The 23,979-nt window shown below is 37.1% G+C and overlaps 1 protein-coding gene across 1 annotated transcript in view; it reads left to right on the top strand.

Annotated features, from left to right (window-relative positions):
• ELF1 (E74-like factor 1 (ets domain transcription factor)) overlaps positions 1-15,755 on the top strand; it is a 70,803-nt gene extending 55,048 nt beyond the window's left edge. Inside the window, exons 4-7 of the mRNA XM_012648169.1 lie at positions 3,220-3,303; positions 4,802-4,994; positions 6,633-7,082; positions 13,792-15,755. Of these exons, the coding sequence (XP_012503623.1) occupies positions 3,220-3,303; positions 4,802-4,994; positions 6,633-7,082; positions 13,792-14,395 (1,331 nt within the window). The 3' untranslated portion in view covers positions 14,396-15,755. The remainder of the gene's footprint in view (positions 1-3,219; positions 3,304-4,801; positions 4,995-6,632; positions 7,083-13,791) is intronic.
• Positions 15,756-23,979: the final 8,224 nt, after the last annotated feature.

Below are 23,979 nucleotides of genomic sequence, written 5' to 3'. Positions count from 1 at the left end.
ATTTTTATCTAAACCCTTTTATCCAAGTTCATAAAGCACTCGGGGATAGGGGCAGGTCAGCTACCTCCCAAGGAAAGCCACCAGTTTAGACTGGTGATTCCAGTATAAGATTCTAGTTGGAAAAATATAATGAGTTGAAAACCAGGTAAGTAATTGAAGAGGAAACTGTTAGAATGTATTAAATGGGAACCTTTAACTTCACAAATTGGGACCACACTTAAATTCTAAAGTCTGATACTCATTCCATTTTCATTGCCTTCTGATTCTGTTCCTGCGTGTTTAGTATTTTGAGTATAATATCTGGTTAATGGTATCACCCAGCCACCTAGTAACCTAAGTTCCCATCAAAGTAAGGGAAATTCCAAGAGCCAAAAATGAAGAGAAAAGTAAAAATATTAAGTGTGAGCTGACACTGCAGCAACTCGGAAGGGCTGAGAAGCATATATCAAGGGGCTTGGTTTAGGCAGAAGCTTAGGTATTGGGCCTATGCAAAATGGGGTATTGGACAGAGACCTTAGCACATAACTGAGACCCTTGATGGGTTATACCCCCAGGGGAGAAACATCCGCCTAGTGGCACAGACAGATGTTAAGGAAGCTTGTATTTCTCAGCCAGGTCTCTGAGTGGAGAAATTATTCTTAATCTTATTCTTAATTCTTATTCTGAAGAATTCATAATCTTAGGCCTGTGTCACCCTAGGTTTGCAATTAGATTTAAAACTATCGCTAATGTTAGGAATTCCCAGCCAAGTAATTAACCTAAAAGTGGCCCCAGGATGGCAATAACTTTGGGGCACCAGGAAGAAGAAGCTCTTGTAAAATTGCTCTGATGGGTGACCCATTCAACTTAGGACACACTTACTTCCTCAGATACAGCCTTGTTAAAGGTAAATTCACGTTTCAGTGTCACAGAATACATGAAGAAGACACTTCCTGATGAGAAGCAACAGACATAGAAAGCCCTAGGATTAATTCTTTAAGAACCATAGGAAATAGAATTATCAAATAGAAGCTTTAAATGCATAGGATTATAATTTTTAAAGCAAAAGAATAAAAAAGCATGGTCTAAGAGTAAGGCTATTAAAAAAGACCAGGTGGAACTTCCTCTTCTAGTCAAGGTGGAATAACAGAACATGGATTTACTCTACCACCTGAAACAACTAAAAACACAGACAAAATATATGAAACAATGGTACTGAGGAAATTGGACATCAGTCAACAAAAGCCAGTGATCCCTGAGAGACGGGAAACAAATAAGGTGAGCCCTGTGATTGCCCCACATTACTGTAGGGAGAAACTTTTTGTGGAAAATAGTTTGTCAGTTTCTTAAAAAAAATATTTTCTTCAATTTAATAAAATAAGATGATAAAAGTTTTTTGTTGTTGATGTTGTTTTTGCTTTGTTGCCTGAGATAGAGTGCAGTGGCGGCATGATAGCTCACTGCAACCTCAAATTCCTGGCCTCAAGTGATCCTCCTGCCTCAGCTTCCCAAGTAGCTGGGACTCCAGGTGCATGCCTCCATGCCCTGCTAATTTTTCTATTTTTGGTAGAGATGGGGTCTCACTATGTTGCTCAGGCTGGCCTTAAGTGATCATCCTGCCTCAGCCTCCCAGAGTGCTAGGATTACAGGCGTGAACCAGCGCACCTGGCCTTAAAAAATTTAATGTGTGTTTAACATGTGACCCAACCATTTCACTACTGAGTATTTACCCAAAAGAAGTGAAACCATATGTAGACAAACTCGTGCATGCATGTTCTTAGCTGCCTTATTTGCAATTGCCCAAAACTGGAAGCAATCCAAATGTCCATCGACTGATGGTTGGATAAAGAAATATTTGGTATATACAATAAAGTAGCACTCGGCAATAAAACAGAATATACTATTGATACATACAACAAAAATGCGTGAATCTCAACATAATTATGCTAAGGGAAAGAAGCCAGACAGAAAAGAATATGCTTCTACTGTTGACCCTCAAACAATGTAGAGGGCACCTACCCCCTGTGCAGTCAAAAACCTGTGTATAACTTTTGACTCCCCAAAAACTTAACTAATAGTCACCTGTTAACCTGAAAATTTAACGATAACATCAACAACCGATTAACACATATTTTATGTCATTTGTATTATATCCTATATTCTTATAATAAAGTAAGCTAAAGAAAAGAAAATCATAAGGGAGAAGAATGTGGGAATAAAGGAAATGGTATCTACCAGGAAAAGTAGATACAGAGCATAAAATAAGATAGTAAGAAGTTACTAAAGCCTTGGCTTCCAATTTTCATGAACATAGTTATCAGCTGGAGGAATTTGCCTCATGAATGGGTTCCCTGAAGGGGTCTGCAGTGATGAAAGTTGAGATGCCTGCCTGACTAGTATACATTTGGCAGTCGTAAGAGGGACCTGACGAGTGGCCTTTTTATCCCCTTCTCCCTTAACTTTCATTCACCCAAGTGACTATTTATAAGTCTATTTATAAGACTATTTATAACCACCAGATTGCCTAAGGAAGGATAAACCGGCCCAGGTTGGAAACGGAGTGGGTCAAAACTCTTATGCTGATTAGTAGTGGGATTGTGCCTGTGAATAGCCACTGCAGCCCAGACTGGGCAACATAGCAAGACCCGATCTCTAATTAATAAACAAACAAACAAACAAATAAATAAATAAATAATGCACAGGAAAAATGTGGTTCACCAAAATTTTGCCTCACGTATTTTTCCATGTTTCTACAGTTTGGGGAACTTTCTAGTATTCAGGAACTAACTGTATGCAGGCATGTGTTTATAGAGAGGAAAGCTAGAAATCCACTTCTCTTTCCTTAAAAAGTTTATATAACCAACACGCAGACAAACCTGTATGACTTATATTTTGAGCCCAAATTCTATCAGTGTCAAGAGTGTTCTCCAAAATTTTAAGAAAGAACTATCAGTATAATTACCTCAAGGGGCAAGATACAATATTTTTAATGTAACCTCATTTTTCCATATATAAGCTAAATTATTTCTTATGTAAGTACATTTGTGATCTAACCTACGTTAATGTTCAATTTTTACTAAACTTTTCCCTTTAGTAAACAGCATTTTTTGAGACCTGTATATGCAACCCTTATATAAAGCATTTGGCCCTTGAAATATAGGATAAATGACAAATAGCTAAATTGTCCATTTTCTCTCACTTTTGAAGGCAAATATTTATGCAGAGCTGTTCTTATTTCAGGGAGAAAAACTAAACCACCACGACCAGATTCCCCAGCCGCTACGCCAAATATATCTGTAAAGAAGAAAAACAAAGACGGGAAGGGTAAGTACTACTATAATTTCCCTGTAATACTAACGTGTCAAATAACCTTCAGATTGTTTTATAGCAGCAGTCCCCAAACTTTTTGGCACCAGGGACTGGTTTTGTGGAAGACAGTTTTTCCATGGATGGGGTGGGGAGGGATGGTTTCAGGATGATTCAGGCGCATGACATTTATTGTGCAGTCAGTCCTCTCTGCTGATGATAATCTGTATTTGCAGCTACTCCCCAGCACTAGCATCACCACCCCAGCTCCACATCAGATCATCAGGCATCAGCTTCTCTTAAGGAGCGTGCAACCTAGATCCCTCGCATGCACAGTTTACAGTAGGGTTCGCACTCCTATGAGAATCTAATGCTGCCACTGATCTGACAGGAGGCAGAGCTCAGGCGGTGATGCCAGCGATGGGGAGCAGCTGTAAATACAGATGAAGCTTTGCTTGCTCGCCCGCTGCTCACTTCCTGCAGTGCAGCCTGGTTCCTAACAGGCCACAGACCAGTACCGGGCGCAGCTTTATAGCATCTGCATGTTGTAAGTAGAAACCACCAGCTTTCTTGATATGTTGATGGATCTTACTGCTGCCACGTGCTTACTAGATACAGTTGCCAATTTCTGTAAAGAAACTGGTAAGGCAGGGCACAGTGGCTCATGCCTATAATCCTAGCATTTTGGGAGGCCGAGGTGGGAGGATTGCTTGAGGCCAGGAGTTCAAGACCAGCCTGGGCAATAGTGAGACCCCGTCGCTACAAAAAATTAAAAAATTAGCCAGACATGATAGTATGCGCTTGTAGTCCCAGCTACTCGGGAGGGTGAGGCAGGAGGATCTCTTGAACCTGGAGTTTGAGGTTGCAGTGTGCCGCTGCACTCTAACCCAGAAAACAGCGCGAGACTTTGTCTCAAAAACAAAACGGAAAAAAAGAGAGACTACTAATAAAGTAACCAAAGAAATTAATTTGAGTGACTGTCACTTACCTGTTAAAATAATCCATTCCTTTCATTTAATGATGAGGCTCTTAGAAGAGTTCAGCCAGGTTAGATTTTCAGTTCATAGACACTTTATTACGTTGTCTTAGAGTTCAAGTATTTTCATAACTCTTGCCGAAATTTGAAAAACACTGTTATGGCTGATCTGCTGATTCTAATACAGAAAGAATAACTATTGAAAGGTTTTGTATAACTCTTTCATGTTTCTTCTACGTGACGGTTTTCAAAGAGGCAGAAAAAATTGTCTCAAAGTACGTTCTCTCTAAATTATCAAAATCTGACAAGATTGCTTTGTTCAGACATCTTTGTGGGACTTAATAAAAAGATTTTTCTTAGACCTTAAAAATTATGACCATTATGTCACCATTACTAACTGAATTATATCACCAATACTAACTGAATTATGTAATATTTTTGTGTAACTATAGATGGAACTTTTATGACTTTTAGTTGTGTTTTATTGTGCTCTTTTACATGAAATTTTGGTCATTTAAAAAGAAATTGTTTTTGTTTCAGGAAACACAATTTATCTTTGGGAATTTTTACTGGCACTGCTCCAGGACAAAGCTACCTGTCCTAAATACATCAAATGGACCCAGCGGGAGAAAGGCATTTTTAAATTGGTAGATTCTAAAGCAGTGTCCAGGTTGTGGGGGAAGCACAAAAACAAACCTGATATGAATTATGAGACCATGGGACGAGCACTCAGGTATGTGAAATTTTTGTAGTTTATTGTGTTAAGAATATCATTTCGTAAATACTAAAAAAATGGTAACTTTAAAAATTAAGGGATTAAAGAAATGGTGAATTTTATTAATCAAAGTGCCAAAACCACAATACTTATAGAAATCAGTGTGTGTTTAAATTGAACTCTTATTCCAATCTGGGAAAATGTTTTCCTTCCAAAAAAAAATCTTCATTGCAAACAACAGATATCTTACTTACAAAGAGATCAGAGAGCCAGGTGAGGTGGCATGCTTCTGTAGTCCCAGCACACTTTGGCAGGCTGAGGCAGAAGGGTCACTTGAGCTTAGGAATTTGACGTTACAATGAGCTATGATGAGACCACTGCACTCCAGCTTGGGGGATAGAGCAAGACCTTGTCTCTTACAAAAAAAAAAAAAAAAAAAAAGAGGTGAAGGATCAGAAAATGTCTATCATCAGGAATTGTAAATAGGCCATTGGGTTCATATGTTTTAAGCTATTAAACTTAAATTCAGCAAAATACCAATAGTGATAATGCAGGTACTTAATAAGAGGGTACGTTTTTACACATGAATCTCAGGTATGATATTTATTATGGTGGAATAAATTAAAATACTTCAAGAATAATACTGGACTGTGAAAATTTTGAACCATTTTATTTATTCTTTTTTTTTTTTTCCAATTCTTTTTTAGAGACAGAGTCTCGCTCTGTCGCCCTACGCTAGAACGCAATGGTGTGATCATAGCTCACTGCAACCTCCAATTCCTGGCTCAAGTGATCCTCCTGCCCAGCCTCCTGAGTAGCTGTTAGCTGGGATTACCGGCACATGCCACCCAGCTAATTTTTAAATTTTTTGTAGGGATGAGTTCTCACCAGCCCAGACTGGTCTCAAACTCCTGGGCTTAAGCGATCTTCCCCTCTTGGACTTCCAAAGTACTGGAATTATCGGTGTGAGCCACCACATCTAGCCCCATTTTATTCTTAAGCTCATTTTTAGTTTGTTTTTCTATGATACAGCCATTTATTCTTCAAGGTATGCATGTATTTGAGAAAAATTTACTAGAAATAGAAATGATCTGAATGAGTTTTAAGGTATATATAATTTGGCAATCTTAAACTAGAACTATTTAGTTACAGTTTTTAGTTTTTTAATTTATACTTTTTAGGTTCTTAATTTTATAAAAATTGATGACAAAATTTGGATCACTTTTATTGTACATCATTAAGTCATAGCCACAAAACTGAGTTAAGTTTACTGAATCAGATTTAAGCTGGTAGGAACATTGATAGGAAGCTGTGGAGGGGGAAAAAGTTTCTTAAGGTTTTTAATAGATTTGATTATCCTGACAGATTAGCAGAAGGGTAGAGGAGGGAAGAAAAGTGAAGGGCCAGAAGATTCTTTATCAAAGTCCCCTCAGTAGAACTGGTTTTAGATTTAGTTGGTAATAAGGACTTTTCTCTATCTGTGCATAAATGTATGTGTATCTTATATAAAATAACTGCCCTTCATTTAGAAATTCTTTTCTCACTTGTTTGATCCCAACTTTTAAATTTTCTTTATGATGAGGAAAATTTGATTTGTTGAATATTATTTTATGTTTGATTGAATAAAATATTGATGAAATTGTCTGCTTTGAATAGGTACTATTACCAAAGGGGTATTCTGGCGAAAGTGGAAGGTCAGCGCCTGGTGTATCAGTTTAAAGAAATGCCAAAAGATCTCATATATATAGATGATGAGGATCCAAGTTCCAGTGTAGAATCTTCAGATCCATCACTATCCTCAACAACCACTTCAAGCAGGAACCAAGCAAGCAGGTCAAGAGTACCTTCGGGTCCAGGGATAAAAGGAGGAGCCACTACAGTTCTAAAACCAGGGAATTCTAAAGCGACAAAATCCAAAGATCCTGTGGAAGTTACACAGCCATCAGAAGTTTTGAGGACAGTGCAGCCCTCACAGCCTCCATATCCTACCCAGCTCTTCCGGACTGTTCATGTAGTACAGCCAGTACAAGCTGTCCCTGAAGGAGAAGCACCCATAACCAGTAGCATGCAGGATGAAACATTAAATTCTTCTGTTCAGAGTATTAGGTAAGAAAACTAAAGCCGCCAGTGCATATCACTACATGATGTTTCTGACCAGAGCCATTGTTTAACTGGGGCAAGGTTCATCTGATGACATGGGCTTTATCAGGGGGGAAAAAGGATTCAGAAGTGAAAATAAAAATAGATAGATTTCAAGCTAGAACTCTTGGTCAACAGATTGTTTCAGGAGCAATATATATTACATTAGTCCTCTGATTATATATATCAATGATTCCTGATTTTTCAGCCTTGACATTGTTTTATCAATTTAAGTCTAGTCTACCATAGCTTCGTATAAACTGGATTGATGTATTTAAGGAGTGATTTAAATGTGAGAAAATCCAGAGACTGGTTTCATATCTTTATTCAAATCAAGTCAAAAGCTATACAAATTCAACATAAATTGACATATTATGACAATAAAAGTACATTGAGTTTCAGGAAATAAATGTTATTCCTTGAGAAGATCCTATCTTGGAACAGTTCTAAAGTTCAAACAGGTAGGAAGGCTAAGAATCTAAAGTCCTGGTTTTCAGGCTTTTAGAGTGGCAGAGGTTGGAAAAGTAGCTGTGTTAGTTTAATCAAATCACATTTGCCTCAGAGCCCCAGGAAAGATGCTAAATAACAAATTGACCAAGAGAACCCTACGTGCTTTGGGTCCAGTCTTCTGTAGAAATTTGGGACTCGTCTCAGCTGATTTAGAATGGGGGCAAGAAAGGAAGGCAGAAAATTGGATGGAATTTGCTGCACTCTCTTTTTCTGTTTATATTGTCATCCATTTCTAGAACACTAATTATAATAAAATATGAGCCCTTCTAAAGCCAATAAAAATGATTCTTTGATTATTTTAATTAGTAGACTTCAGTCCTACATTTTTATATTCCAGAATATAAATGCTAAGATTTTGTTCAACTGATCTTGAAGTAAGTTTTATTACCTAGAATCAAGACCAACTTGGATGATTCGGTTGTCTTTGTATAGTCAATTTAAACTTCTAAAATTTGGCACTGTGAAAATTTAATTCTCTGAAGTCTTCAGTTGATTTGCAAACAGACTACAAAGATGACATTTTTCATTTTAATTTGGATGATATATTAATATCTCAGTAACTGTTAGTAAAGGAGTGCACATTGAGTATTCCTTATCCAAAATACTTGGGACCAGAAGTGTTTCAGATTTCAGATTGTTTCAGATTTTGGAATATTTGCATTATACTTAACTCTGGTTGAGCATCCCAAATCCAAAAATCCCAAATCTGAAATGCTCCTGTGAGCATTTCCTTTGAATGTCATGTTGGTGCTCAAAAGGTTTTGGCTTTTAGAGCCTTTCAGATTTTTGGGTTTGGGATGCTAAACTGGTACTTATTTAGCTGTCACTCTATTTTCCTTTTAATGTTTTATTTTCTTTAAGGCCCTGTTGGTTATGTGTGATGACTGTCTAGTTGAGAGTGGGTGGTTCCTCCCATTGGTTTCTAGGCTGTTGTGTTTATTTGTGTTGATAGGAGATATACAATAGCCAGTTAGTCACCGAAACCCCCTTCTTGGAGTGATTCAGTGGAATTTTTTAGCATCTGTATTCAAAATTACCTTTTTAGACTGTAAGAATAAGAAACAAAACAAAAAACACTTCTAGGTTTGAAAGATACTAAATTTTAGATATTGTATTGGATACTATAGTACTCTGAATTTCAATTTCTGATTAATACCCAATGCCAGATATTAAAACATTGTAAGACTTGCCAGGAAGGTTCAAAGCTACACTCCCTCCCATTGGCTTTTAAACTGTCCTTGGTGTACCTTTCAGAATCTTCATTTCCAGGGTTCCTGAGAGTTCCATGGACTGTGCCTGCTTCTAATATTTTTTTTTCACACCAACCTGTATATTTATATTATTATGTGTCATTTTTCTAAAGTAGCTTTGTTATGTTGCCTTCTTGTTGCTTTTGTTAGATCCATGTTGCACACAGAGTGCAGTCCAATTTCTGTAGCCTCAGCTGCCAGCTCTCACCCTCTACTAACAATTCCTTCCTTACTCTCAGATAAAGCTGACTAAGCCTTGCCTGTTTCTCAGTCTGTTACATAAACCTGGTGTTTCAGTTTATTTTAATGCATGTCTTTTCCCACATATTTAAGACCCATATTTTATTCATTGTCATTTTCCGAGCACCTAACATTGTATGTAATGTGTCAGATATGTTCATATTTATGGAATTTATTTCAAAGTAGTGTATATATTCATTCTTATCTTCTCTTATCTCTGCTTAAGGAGTTCTGTAAGCGGACTACTTAATATAATGAAGAAATATAAAATTTAACTTTTTTAAACTTTAAAACATACATTCTTATTACAATAAATCATTCTTATATTTATATGCTTATATGTATACACATATTCTTAATCACTTTTTTTTTTTTTTTTTGAGACAGAATCTCACTCTTTTGCCTGCGTTAGAGTCCCGTAGCGTCAGCCTAGCTCACAGCAACCTCAAACTCCTGGGCTCAAGCGATTCTTCTGCCTCAGCCTCCCGAGTAGCTGGGACTACAGGCATGCGCCACCATACCCGGCTAATTTTTTCTATATATTTTTTTATTTTTAGTTGGCCGATTAATTTCTTTCTATTTTTAGTAGAGACGGGTCTCACTGTTGCTCAGGCTGGTCTCAAACTCCTGAGCTCAAACAATCTGCCCGCCTCGGCCTCCCAGAGTGCTAGGATTACAGGCGTGAGCCACCACGCCCGGCCTCTTAATCACTTTTTAAAAAGTTCTTCTCTTACTTGTTTAGATCTTTTATTTTTCTCCTTAAAATTCTAGTTATTATCGAGCAGTTAACCCTTTAATAGAATGCATTTTATTCCTTGAATTACTAGATGTGGAAAAGCAAAAGCTAATAGATAGGAACAGTCTCTGAGGACTTACAGCTGCTGAATATGATTGCTCAGATTTTGCTATGGTCTTGTTCCTTTCCATTGTGTAGAAAGAAAGAAAAAATGTTAAATTTCAAGCAAATTATATATACCTCTGAAATTTTAACATATTATTAGAATAGTTTTTTATTAGAATAAGTAATTTCTGGTTTAGTTATTTTTTGTTTGCATTTTTATGATAAACCAACCTTTTTTATGAAAAATTAAGTGTCAAACTATACTCATAAGAATAGAGACATTATCCTAAATAACCATATTATCACTCCTAAGAAAATTAACAATAGTGTGGCTATATCTTTCTTGATTTTATTACTACTTATTAATAAAATCAGAGGCCTTTTGAAGAATTTTTTTGTAGGCCAGGTGCTGTGACTCACACCTATAATCCTAGCACTTTTGGAGGCTGAGGCAGGAGGATCACTTGAGGCCAGGAGTTTGAGGCCAGCCCAGGCAATATAGTGAGACCCTGCCTCTACAAAAATTTTTAAAAATTAGCTGGGTGTGGTGGCACACATTAATGTCCCCCCTTTTATAGATGAGGAAACTGAGGCAAGGATAGGCCAGGGAGTTTGGTCACATCTAGTAAGTGGTGGAGATAGTATTTTAATGCAAACAGTTTAGCCCAAAGCAGTGAGGTTAATGACTTGCCTCACTGCCTACTGATTTACATAATTCACATGAATTATCAGTTATTTACAATGAGGCAGCAACATAATTTTTTTCCTTTATTCATTTTTTTCATCTCACATAACTGCACATATCTACATTGAATCAGTTAAACTTTTCTTAATAGACTCATGGTATGTGTGCTCATGGTATGTGTTTTTTACAAATTTTAATTTGACTCCCGCTTCATGTTAGTCAAAGAAACAACAAAAATAAACCTGTCTACATGGGTTTTCTGTGATTAAAAAAAAAAACAACAACAAATAAATCTCTAGTAAAGTATTTTCTGAAAATTGTCCCCTGGTAAACTTGGAAGTCCATTTACCTACCATAACTATTTTCTCTAGAAAATTTTTTTAAGTACTAATAGTTTGTCTTAGGGTATTTTAAATAAATTATCCTCTAAAAATGTATGACATGTAGGTTACCTTACAAGCAGTGAAATGGAGTAGGAAGAATGTAGGCACAACCTTCCAGCTCTCCAGCCTTCCCACTTATTAGATAATATTTAACCTTACAGGTGGTTGAGACAATTAAAGGACACTTTTTACACTTAAGTAGATCTTCAACAAAAGCTGAATGTTGTGTATCTTAATCTTAGAAATTTTGATGAATAATAAATTACCAATATCGTACCAGTTGTTTACAAGCAGCTTAGGAGATTTTTAATAAGTAATCAGCTATAATATCATCTGTTATATAATATAATCAGATACAACTGACGGTTTAATCATTAACTAAGGAAAAAAATTTAAAGTCCTATGGTTGGGGAAGGCTTCATAATTTTATTCTTTAATCTCTAAATTTTTATTAGTGAAAATTGTTCTAGAATTTGTGCAGATAAGCCAATATATTTACATTGTAGATATTGTAGGTAAGTCTATATATTTTCTGACAGATGGCAGTCGGAGATGTGAGGCAAAGGACATCTTTTTCTAATTTGAACAAAAGCATGGACGGCCTAGTTGCACCCCTGATTAGCAATATGGAACATTTCCAAGCACATTATTCCTTTTGCCACACGCTAGAGAGAAGGAAAAAGGGGAGAGGTGTTTATTAAAGAGTTTTAACTGCCCACAGTATAAGGATATCATAGTAAATATTCATCTTTAGCTGAAGTTATTCAGGATGTAAGAGGTGGCAGTATGTTGTAACGGGTAGGCACATAGGCTCAGCTGGCCTCTTTTCTTATCTAACTGGTCATCTTATGCAAGCTGTTCAACCTCCTTATGCATTAGTTTTCTCATATGTGTAAAATGGGGATAATATTTATAGGGCAGCAAGGTTATACATATTTATATATACAATCTGAGTGCTAACTATATGCAACGTACTATTTTATCCATATGTACATGTAAGTAAACTCTTTGCATGGGAAGCCCTTGGAATTTTTTAAATTTAAAAATGGTATCTGGCTGTAGGGTCAGATATCATACCCAGATTCGTATTTCACCCAAGATACCCTGAGTCAGGTGGGCAGGAGAAGAAGGGAGGCACAGTGTATTTTGGAAAAACTCCCCACTCCCAAGGTGATTCTATTTCCTCCCAACTCATCCCTGCCTGTTCAGTAATTTTAGCATATCTGGCCTTTATTCCTAGCCATACCCTGTCTACCTATTAATTCGTCATTACCCAAGTCATGATGCTCTTTTCTAGCTCTGTCCTTCAAGAGAGCTGTTAATATCCTGCTGTAGACTGATGCTCACAGTGGTGACTTGAGAAGCAGCATCCTGTATGAAGGGGTGGGCTCTAGTCATCCTGTGTCTTCCCACTTCCTTTGTACTTAACCTGAGTTGCACTGGATCTTCCTTTCATCTTCCCAGCTAGCCAGTTTGCTTTCTCCACCAGCATTTCGTTTTTCGTATGTGAGAAACAGGCCACATAACTGTAACTTACTAAAATTTAGCTTTAATAGTCTGTAATGTTTAACATTTGGTTTATGGGGACTAATCTAGCTGTTAGCCATCTGAAGTAGCAATCAAGTATCTTTTAAAAAATACAGAATTCAGAGGAAACAGTTGAGATCCAGATGCTCAGATTTTCCAACTGCATTTCTTTAATGTTGTATTAACAATTGCCACAACCATAAATTTCACAGCTGTGAACTTCTAAAATTAGATTAACTCATAATATTTATATAACTTTTTCTTCGATAAGTGGTATTAACAACCTTACATAAACTGGATTTTGTGTTAAAGGATTTTAAAAGTTAAATTGTAGCCTTATGACTAATATTTGTGAAGATTGTTTGAGCCTAGAAAACTGCTAAAACATGCTTCTATTCGCGTTTGCCAAATCTTGGCCTTATTTTCTCTGCCAGCCTAAGAACTCTCACAAGTTAATTATAATCATGACTTATTTTATGTAAATATGATATGAACTGTGAACTATTAAAATTTTTCTAAGAATTCTTTCACACATTATAATTCAGACAGGTTTTTTTTTTTTTTTAATTGAGCATGTTTCCTCTTTATTTTTTTTTTTTTTTTTTTTTTTGTCTGAGACAGAGTCTCATTCTGTTGGTCCAGATAGAGTGCAGTGATGTCATCATAGCTCACTGCAACCTCAAACTCCTGGGCTCAAGCGATCCTCCCACCTTGGCCTCCCAGAGTATTAGGATTACAGGTGTGAGCCACCGTGCCCAGCTGTTTTTCCTCTTTATATGTAAAAAAAAACCTGGTTGAAAACAATTATATGAAGTTTGATAAGTATTGTGGATGAGCATGTTGATGACATTATCCCTCAAATATTAAAATAGCAAGAATGAATCAAACAGATTTGCTTTTAAATTCCCAGCTCATACATAACTTCCTTGCTAAGCATTTTGATATCCTTCTTCCCCAACAAAATTAGTTCCCTGTTTGTAAATACTAACGTGGCACTAGGTACAGACATTTTTTCCATAGCATCACCAGGTGGTATCTTAGTTAATGGCCAGAGAGTTTTGTGCTAGGCATCTCTGTAATACGTGGTCTGGCATGATGTTGGTTATGTTGTGTTGAAAATATGGGAATTAGCATTTGAAATGTATAAGTTGTATTTAGTCAGAATGACTTCTCAAATGTTACAGTTTTAAATGATGTAGAGTATGCCAATTTTCTCATTTTAATGTCATAATCTCAATAGGACTATACAGGCTCCAGCCCAAGTTCCAGTGGTCGTGTCTCCTGGGAATCAGCAGTTGCATACAGTAACACTCCAGACGGTGCCACTCACAACGGTTATAGCCAGCACAGATCCATCAGCAGGTGCTGGATCTCAGAAATTTATTTTGCAAGCCATTCCATCATCACAGCCCATGACAGTACTGAAAGAAAATGTCATGCTACAGTCACAGAAGCCAGGCTCTCCTCCTTCAATTGTCTTTAGCCCTGCCCACGTACAGCAGGTTCTTACTAGCAACGTTCAGTCCATTTGCAATGGAACCGTCAGTGTGGCTTCATCTCCATCCTTCAGTGCTACTACACCCGTCGTGACCTTTTCTCCTCGCAGTTCACAACTGGTTGCTCACCCACCTGGCACTGTGATCACTTCAGTTATCAAAGCTCAAGAAACAAAAACTCTTATACAGGAAATAGAGAAAAAGGAGGTTGAAGATCATTTGAAAGAAGACACTGAGAAAACTGAGCAACAGCCACAGCCTTATGTGATGGTGGTGTCCAGTTCCAATGGATTTCCTTCTCAGGTAGCTGTGAAACAAAATGAACTGCTGGAACCCAACTCTTTTTAGTTAATATACCAAAAGTTATGAACAATAGTTTGCCTAACTATCTGGTTGATTCTAAGATGAATTCTACAGAGGTTCCTAATTTTTGTAATTGTTAAAAAAAATTTAGAGTTAATTCTGACTTTGTTAGGTGAGGGAGGAAAACTCAAGTGTTGCTCTTTGTTCTCTAAATGTTTCAGAATTCAATTGTGAAGGAACAGGCATTTTATACTATGAAGACATTCTTTTGAGATTATTTTTCAGTTGCTATATCATAAGCATTTTTAAAATTTCTTTCCTAATTTTACATTGTATTAGCTTTTCCGATTCTTTTGTAAATACAATCCTTAAGGCAGCAGGAAGTTTATATAGGAACTATTTTCATTCCATTTGTATAAGTTAAGTCTTGACTCTTTCAAATGTAAGAAACCTATTTTATGCATAATTAAAATTACGATGTCACTTAGGTTGACTTTAGTTGGTTGCACTGTATAATGAACTATGAATATGTAAAGTAACATTAAAAATTGAAATATGCTCATGATATGGCTGACCCTGTTTCAGAAACAGGATAGTATAAAAGCATCAGCCTAAGAGTGGCACTCTGACTAACTAGGGCAAACCATCCCTTCTCATTAAAGGAAGGGATGCATTGGACTAGACTAGATGATCTCCAAATTCCCTTCTAGTTCTAAATTTTTTATTCTAACACCTATATTTTAAAGTTATGTCGGTTAAACATTAAACATTATCAGGTTATTTCCTAATGTAAGAATAGCTAAAATATTGCGGAAAAAATGTGACCCCACAAAATTCATTCTCCTGTTATCTACCATAAGATAAGTAAGATATACCATAAATTCTTCCTAAATAGTTTGTTCATTAACTCTTTAGATCACTATGCATTGTGGTCTATTAGTAAACTTAGATTGCTGAGTGCTGAATAATATATTGCTATTCTAAGAGAGTCAAGGCTCTTTCTTAAGGGCCAAGAAAGCAACTCGAGCCTTGGGCTAATCTGTCTGAGTATTCAGTTGTTATAAAGGTAAAATTGCTTTATATTTTCAATACTTTATTATTGGGGGTAATGGGGACAATTGCATACAAAGATAACATATATATCCATCTGAAATGGTTTTTAGATTACTTTTCCAACTGTAAATAATGTACATTTAATGTCACAAGAAAAATTGTTTTCTGCAAATTTTCTAGTATAGCAAAGAGAAATTTTTGTAGATGAAAAAAATCATTATGTTTAGAGGTCTAATGTTATATGTTTTCATATTACAGAGTGAATTTGTATTTAAACAAAAATTTAAATTTTGGAATCCTCTAAACATTTTTGTATCTTTAATTGGTTTATTATTAAATAAATCATGTAAAAATTCTCAATGTTTCTGTTTTCAGGCAAATGTTTCTTAAAGAACAAGTATATAGAGAATGTCTTTAGTATTTGCAGTGTTACTAAATGTTTATATAACAAACTCCATTGGAATTGTAGGATGTCATCTCTCACCTTTCCATTCTACCATGCCAAATGGGAGTTTCTAGACATCACACAATGAGTTACTAAGTTCCAAAAATTAGAAAATAAAATGTTCTGTGCAATTTTATTAAACACACTTTTTAAAAAGTTTTCTGATTAGAAACTATTAATATGTCAGTTAGTTGTTGAACTTGGAAATCATAGAAAAATATAGGAAAATATGCACGCCTGTAATCCTAGCACTCTGAGAGGCCAAGGCAGGAGGGTCACCTGAGGTCGGGAGTTTGAGACCAGCCTGAACAAGAGCAAGGCCCCATCTCTACTAAAAATAGAAAAAAATTAATTAGGCATGGTGGCACATGCCTGTAGTCCCAGCTACTTGGAGGCTGAGGTAGGAGGATCGCTTAAGCCCAGGAGTTTGAGGTTGCTCCAGTGAGCTGTGATGACACCACTGTACTCTAGCTAGGGTGACAGAATGAGACCCTGTCTCAAAAAAAATAAAGAAAGAAAAAAGAAAAATCTCTGTAATCTGATAACTTTATACCCAGCAGTATCTTTGACTTATTAATTTTCTCATATCTATTAATATTCTTCCAAAATGTGATTTTTAAAGGTAATGTAATATTAGTACCCTATAATCCAGTACCCAAAACTTTTAACTAGGTAAGTTTTGTAGCTTTTCACTACATAAATAGTGACTATATACTCTCAGTTCATTTGTTTAGTTGCTGCTATAACAGAATACCTGAGACTGGGCGATTTATAATGAGAATTTTATTTGCTCAAAGTTCTGGAGACTGGAAAGTCCAATATCAAGGCACCAGTAAGTTTGACGATTCTGATTCCAAATCATGCCTGAATACTGCATCCAAAGCTTCATCTTCACATGGGAGAAGACAGAAGGACAAAGAGAAAGCCCATTCCCAAAAGCCATTTTATTTTTTTAAGGCTGGTCAAGTGAAGCAGTGGGAGTGGAGAAGGAACAAAGGAATCTGTAACTGGTGGTGATCAATTAGTTGTAAATACTGCACTCGGACCAACCCCAAAGTACTTTTATTAGGGCATTAAACTTACCCATGAAGGTGGGGTACTCATGGCCTAATCACCTCTTAAAGGCTCCATCTCCCTTGGCACTTAAATTTCAACATGAGTTTTTGAGGGGACAAAAATTGAAACCATAGTGTACAGTATGTGGTGGTTTTTTAAAAATTAAGCATCTTGCAGTGTTTTATATCAATTATCCTTATGGGGATATTAGATAAATTATATTTATAATGAGTAACACCATTTAGATTTTATTTAGTTTTTTCTTTAAAAAGTATAGCATAAGAATTTTTAGAGATACCTCTACTTAAGGTTACTGAAACAGTGTACAATTACCATCAACACTGAAATTGTAAAGGTAGAAGAAATCTAAAATTCATGTAGTAAGAACCTTAAAATTTCAAAAGCTTAAAACAAGTAAATCTTTTGCTTTTGACTAAGTATCAGCTACTAAGAGACCTATTTTTCCCTATTTTCACATCTGACATCCACATACAATCAATCATGCAGCCCAGGTAATTTTCCTCTTAAAGAGCTTTTAATTTGTCACGTTTCATTTTCATGTTTCTAGTTTAAGCTACCATCATTTCTTGTAAGGAAAATACAAACCTCTGAATGGGGTTTACAAGGACCAACATGATCTGTCCCTATTGACGGATCTGTCCCTAGAGAACCGTCCTGACTCTCTCTACCCATGTCTCCCCTAATGTAATCTAGTCACACTGAACTCCTGAACACGACACGGCTCTTAGTGTGTGGCCTCTGTACACCAAATCATTGACAACAGTATTTATTAAGGAAGGACCTATGATATTATTGTCGCTGCCCTTAACCTATAAACGAAGGTCACTAATAGTAACCAATCTCCATATTGCCAAATTTCCATCTTTCCTTCTCTTCCTGAACCTCTCCAGCAATTGGTAACTTTTCATCACTCACTTTTCCTTTAAACTTTCTACTGCCTTCACTTTTTCCCACCCCAAAGTTCCCAACTCTTTCCTATCCTCCTGCTTGTATAATAATCTCTTAATGCTCTTCTTGGGTTGCTCAAGAGACTTTTTCAAAGATTGGAATTACCCCAAGTTTTATCTAAAGGTTACTGTTCTCATTCTCTGTCTTTACCTTGTCTCCCTCCAGTCTGTTCTCCCCAGTGCAACAGGAGTGCCAATCTAATTATGTCAAGCCTTTGGTGGTTCCTTACTCTCCTTGGATGGAGCTGAGGCTCTGCATGGTCTCACCTCTTCTTTATCTCACCAGCTTAATCTTCAAATTCTACACTCCAAGTCTTGGTATTAATTAGAATAATGATGCTTTTAATTGCAAAAAAACAAACCAAAAAACCAACTCAAAATTATTAATACAAGAGAAAAAGTCTGGAGATTGGAACCTTCTGGATTAGTTAATTCTGGAGCTCAGTAGTAACACTGAGGAACCAAGTTTATTCTATCTGTCTGCTTTAACATTCCTCAGGATATTGGTTTACTCTTCCAGGATGGCTCCTACTAAAGATAGTTCATTCTATATTTCTGTTTATCAATAAGGAGACTTTTCCTAGAGACCCTGAGCAGCCATCTTCTCATGCTCATTGGCTAGATTGGTCATATACTCCTTCCTAACCCATACTGCTGGCCAATGAAGTGAGATTATCATAAAGGACTTAGTCATGTGTTGGGGAAACAGAATCAGGGTCCATAGTAAGGAGGAAGGGAGGAATGAAGTACCCTAATATTACTCATACACATCCTTCTTCTTGTACATACACTTTCAAAAATGTTCATGCCTACATGAAAAACATACTTCTTTCCCAAAAAATCAGCCAAAGTCTCATCCAGCTAATCTATCCTACTTCATGTCTAGGATCTCTGGGGTGATCTTCTTTTTCAGGTCGTCTGTGGTTCCCTGGATTCTTGTCCTCAACAGCTACATCTGATATGAGCACTAGGAAGAATACTCTTTCCAAGCCTGCTCAGCTTTAGAACACATTTCTTGATCGTGTGAGTTTGATGACCTGTCTCAGGGTCACCATTTTCCCAACCTGGAAGAGTATGTCCTCAATGCCTTCCATCCTGCCTTCTCCAGCTGGCCAGTTATCCATACTAGAGTCTGATTCGTAGCATTCCACTTCCAAATAGCAAATTGTCTGTTGGTTTGGGTTCTTAGCTATAAGCAACAGAGATGGATTCTGGTTTCCAGCATAAGAGAATTTTAGTAGAATATTATGTTGCTCACAGAATGGCCAAAAGGACTAGAGAATCGGCATCAATCTGAGCCACATAGCTAGGAATAAATCCTATGTACTATACTGTACAACTGGTCTAGTGAGGAAACTAACCACGTTTGCCAAGCACTAAAACACCACTTTGTACCACTGTCTGCTGCTTTGGGAATTTGATCTCGACATAAGGGCTACTGCATCTAGAGAGAGTTCACCAAGGTCCTTTCTTGTTTTGTTGTCAACTAGCTACCAATTTAAAAGTATGTGATTGGCAGAGCCTAGGTCAAGTGCCCATGCCTTTAACTCCCTTTAACTTCAAGGGAAGTTGAGAAAGCAAGTTCAGCTTCTCTACTGGTTTGGCATTTTCAGCTTCTGTAGAGGGAGGTTGGCTCATTGGAAAGACCCAAGGAATTCCCCAAACATAAGAAAGTGCTAATTTCTGAGTAGCCCAAAAGAAAGACCTATTTAAGGGCAAATCCAGGTTTCGTGGGGCTGGAACTTGAACAATTTGGTGGTTGGTGGGGAGGACTTATTTAGGAAAAATATACAATTATAATACCAAATTAGAAGATTTGAAGGAGCTTATACAAATGAATAGCTCTGAAGCTATACTTCCCAAATTGCCTTGCTAGCTCTACTTCCAGACCACTCTGTTGGGCACATTTTATATTATTCTAGTTAACTCCAGCTGTTCTTCAGGCCTCATCTTAGACATTACTTTTGAGAGCTTTCTCTGAGCTGTAAAAACTTCCGACTGCTCCCACAGAACCCTTTTACATAAATGTAATCAAATACCACATACTATTTTTTGTTTGATTTCTTTCACTTGGCATAACTATTTTGAGATTCATCCATGTTATGTTTATCAGTACTTCATTCCTTTTACTGCTGAGTAGTATTCCATTCTATAGCTATCCTACTGTTTATCCATTTACCTGGTGATATACATTTGGACTGTTTCTAGTTTTCAGCTATTACCATTAAAGCTTCTATGAACATGTATTTCATATCTCTTGGGTAGTAAATGTGAAGTTGTCTGGCTGAGTCATATTATGGTTGTACCTTTTTATATTCCCATCACTACTTTATGAGTCTCCCAGTTGCTCTACATCCTGGTCAACATGGTCAGTCTTTTTCATTTTACCCATTTTAATGGGTGTGTTTAATCATTGTGATTTTAATTTATTGTACATTTACCTAACAACTAATGCCTACTAAGTTTTGAGAGCTCTTTATATATTCTGGATACAAGCTCTTCATCAGATACATGATTTGCAAATATTTTCAAAATGCAGAATCTTTTAAATTTTGAAGTCTAATTTATATATTTCTTTTATCGATGTTTTTGGTGTTATATCTGAGAAATCTTTGCCTAACCCAAGATCACAAACATATTCTTTCTTCTAGAAGTTTTACATTTAGGTCCATAATTCATTTTGAGTTAATTTCTGTAGATGGTGCAAGATATTTATGTATTGAAACTCACTTTTTGGCATATGTATATCTAATTTGTTGAAAAGACTATTCAACTGAAAAGTGTGAAAGACTATTCTTTTCAACTATCTTTCCTCCACTAAATTATCTGTGGACCTTTGTTGAAAATCAGTTGTCCATATACGTGATGGGTCTATTTATTGACTTTATTCTGTTCTATTAATTTGTCTATCTTTGTGCCAATACCACAGATTGACAAGTCTTGAAATCAGGTAGTGTTATATCTCCAATTTTGTTATTTTTCAAAGTTGATTTGGCTATTTTAAGTCCATTTGAATCTTAGGATCAGTCTGTTAACTTCTAAAAGGGAAAAAGCCTCTGGGATTTTGACTGGGATCATTTTGAGTCTTTAGGTCAATCTTGGAAGAACTGACATTTCAACAATATTGAGTTTTCTGACTCATAAAGTAGCTCTTCATTTGTTAGTCTCCTTTACCCTTGCTCAGCAACATTTTGTTTACAGTGCATGTCTCGCACATCTTTTGTCGGATTTTTCACTATTTAATATTTTTGATGTTATTGTAAATGTCATAGCTTTTTGCATTTTAAAATTGATTGCTGATTTTGTTTTAAATCTTTTTTCTATTTTACTTAAGTATAACTTTGTAAAGTATACAAATCTTAAGTGTAGAACTCAATAAATTTTACATCTGAATACACTGGCATAATTACCACCCCATCAAGGTATGTAACATTTCCCAGCATCCATGCCATGCTCCATCTCACATCCTCCCGGAAATCCTGCTCTGCCTTCTCTCACCACAGTTTTGTATCTTCATATAAATGGAATCAATCACGATGTACTCTGTCTGGCTTCTTGAACTTAACTTCTGTATGCAAGGTTTGTCCATATTGTCGTATGTAGTGATAGTTCATTCTTACTCGTTGCTGTGTGGTATTTTTCTCCTACAAAAACACATTTAGATTATTTGCAGTTTTTGCTACTGTAGATAATGCTGCAATGAATATTCTTGTACATGATCATAAATACTCTTTCCTATTGGGTATTATGCCCAGTGGTAGAATTATTGGGTAGTATGGTATATGTATGACTAGTTTTAGGAGATAGTGGCACACAGTCTTCTAAAGTGATTAATCGATTTATACTGTCACAATATATGAAAGTTATAGTTGCTCCATATCCTTTCCAATGCTTGGTATTGGAAGTCCTTTTAATTTAAGCCATTCTGGTGGGAGTTTTCATACCTCATGAGGATTTTAATATCCCTGATATAGAACTTCTTTTCATATGCATATTGGCCATTTACATAGTTTTTTTTTTTTTGAGACTGGGTCTCATTGTCACCCTGGCTGGAGTGCAGTGGCTGGATCGTAGCTCACTATAACCCCTAACTCCTGGGGTCAAGCGATCCTCCTGCCTTAGCTTCTGGAGCAGCTGGAACTACAGGCAAGCACCACCATGCCTGGCCAATTTTTTTATTTTTAGTAGAGACAGGGTTTCACCATATTGCCCAGGCTGGTCAATATGGGCTCAAGCAATCCTCCAGCCCTGGCCTCCCAAAGTGCTGGGATTACAGGCATGAGCCACCACTCCCAGCCTTAGATAACATTTGAAAACTAACCAATGTAATTCACACTAACATATCAAAAAAATACCTATGTACATCTCAATAAAGGCAGAAAAAGCGTTTGTTACTGAATGCTTTTCTCCTTATGTTACAACCAAGGCAAGGAAGTCCATTATCACTATTGACATCCAACACTATAGTGGATATAATAGCCAGTGACAGGTATAAAGATCACACAGAAAGAAATTAAACCATCTTTATTCACAGATGACAAGATTGTGATCACAGAAATTCCAAAAGAATCTACAAAGTAGTAGAAATAAGGGAACTTAGCAAGATGACTGAATATAAGGTCAATAAGTAAAAATCAACAGTGTCTATATACTTGCAACCAAGAAAACTATAGAAAATTTAAATGCCATTTAATATCACATAAAAAACACCAAATGCCCAACAATAAATCTAATAAAAGATATGTATGGCCGGGTGCGGTGGCTCACGCCTGTAATCCTAGCACTCTGGGAGGCCGAGGCGGGCGGATTGTTTGAGTTCAGGAGTTCGAGACTAGCCTGAGCAAGAGCGAGACCCCGTCTCTACTAAAAATAGAAAGAAATTAATCAGACAACTAAAAATATATAGAAAAAATTAGCCGGGCATGGTGGCGCATGCCTGTAGTCCCAGCTACTCAGGAGGCTGAGGCAATAGGATCACTTGAGCCCAGGAGTTTGAGGTTGCTGTGAGCTAGGCTAACGCCACATGAGACTCTGTCTCAAAAAAAAAAAAAAAAAGATATGTATGACCTCTGCAGTGCAATCTACAAAACATTGCCAGGAGAAATCAAAGACAACTTAAATAAATGGCAGGAGGAAATGATATTCATAGCTTGAAGGGCTCAATGTATGTCAGTTTTCCCCCAAACGGATCTATAGATACAATGTGAGCCTAATAAAAATCCTAATAGGTGTTTTCAAACTAACAAGCAAATTCTAAAATTTTCAAGGAATACAAAGGACTTAGAATAGCCAAGGCAATCCTGAAGAACAAAATTACACGACTTTAAGACTTTTTATAAAGTTACATTAATTGAGGCAGTGTGGTGCTGGCATAACGTTAGACAAACGACTCCTCGCTCCTCCCGCTCCCCGCGCTCCTCCCATCCCTGGAACTTGCTGGAAGCTTCCCCTATCTGATCTGCGTAGGTCAAAGGGCGGTGGGGGAGAACCTGACCGAATAAGTTGGGAAACAAAGCAGCATGAGACAACTTTAGGCCACCTTCGTCCCCTCAGCGCCTTCGAATGGGAACGGCTTTTCTTTTCGGTCTCGAAAAGCGACTAGGAAGGAAGCCGGGGATGTGGCATTCTGGGGAACGCAATGGCACACCAGCAGCGGGCGCCTCTACCCGGGAACCGGAAGGTTTCTTCTTCTCCAGCATCTGTAAGAGCAAAACGACTTCCGGTGAGTCCCAGCCTGTTAAGGGTCCCAGCGCAACGATCGCGGGAATCGACGCGCCATTCAGGACTCTGCTCCTGCAAAAGATTGCGCAGCCGCGTGTGGCGTCACGAATTACAAAAGGCTTGGCTGCCTGCCGTAGCCATGATGAAAACTAGTGAAAATGGAGCTCGATGTAGCTTGTGTTCTTAACAGATATGCATACGCCCCCAATCGCTACACGTTCCTGAATGATAACAGTATGTTACACAAGTGCTTTTGTGTTACTACTCCTGAAGGCTCTGTCGGAGTGCCGTCAGGCGGGTGCGCGCGGTGCAAAAGAGACGAACATGTACACCTGAGGCCTCCGTAACCATGGCTGCGAGGGGCGGGGACTGGGAGCGCTGGTCAC

This window comes from Propithecus coquereli, unplaced genomic scaffold (assembly GCF_000956105.1).
Source record: "Propithecus coquereli isolate 6110/MARCELLA unplaced genomic scaffold, Pcoq_1.0 Scaffold11, whole genome shotgun sequence".
In the NCBI taxonomy this organism is placed as follows: domain Eukaryota; kingdom Metazoa; phylum Chordata; class Mammalia; order Primates; family Indriidae; genus Propithecus; species Propithecus coquereli.
The sequence above is the reverse complement of the archived record's forward strand: the minus strand, read 5'-3'. Positions and strand labels throughout refer to the sequence as shown.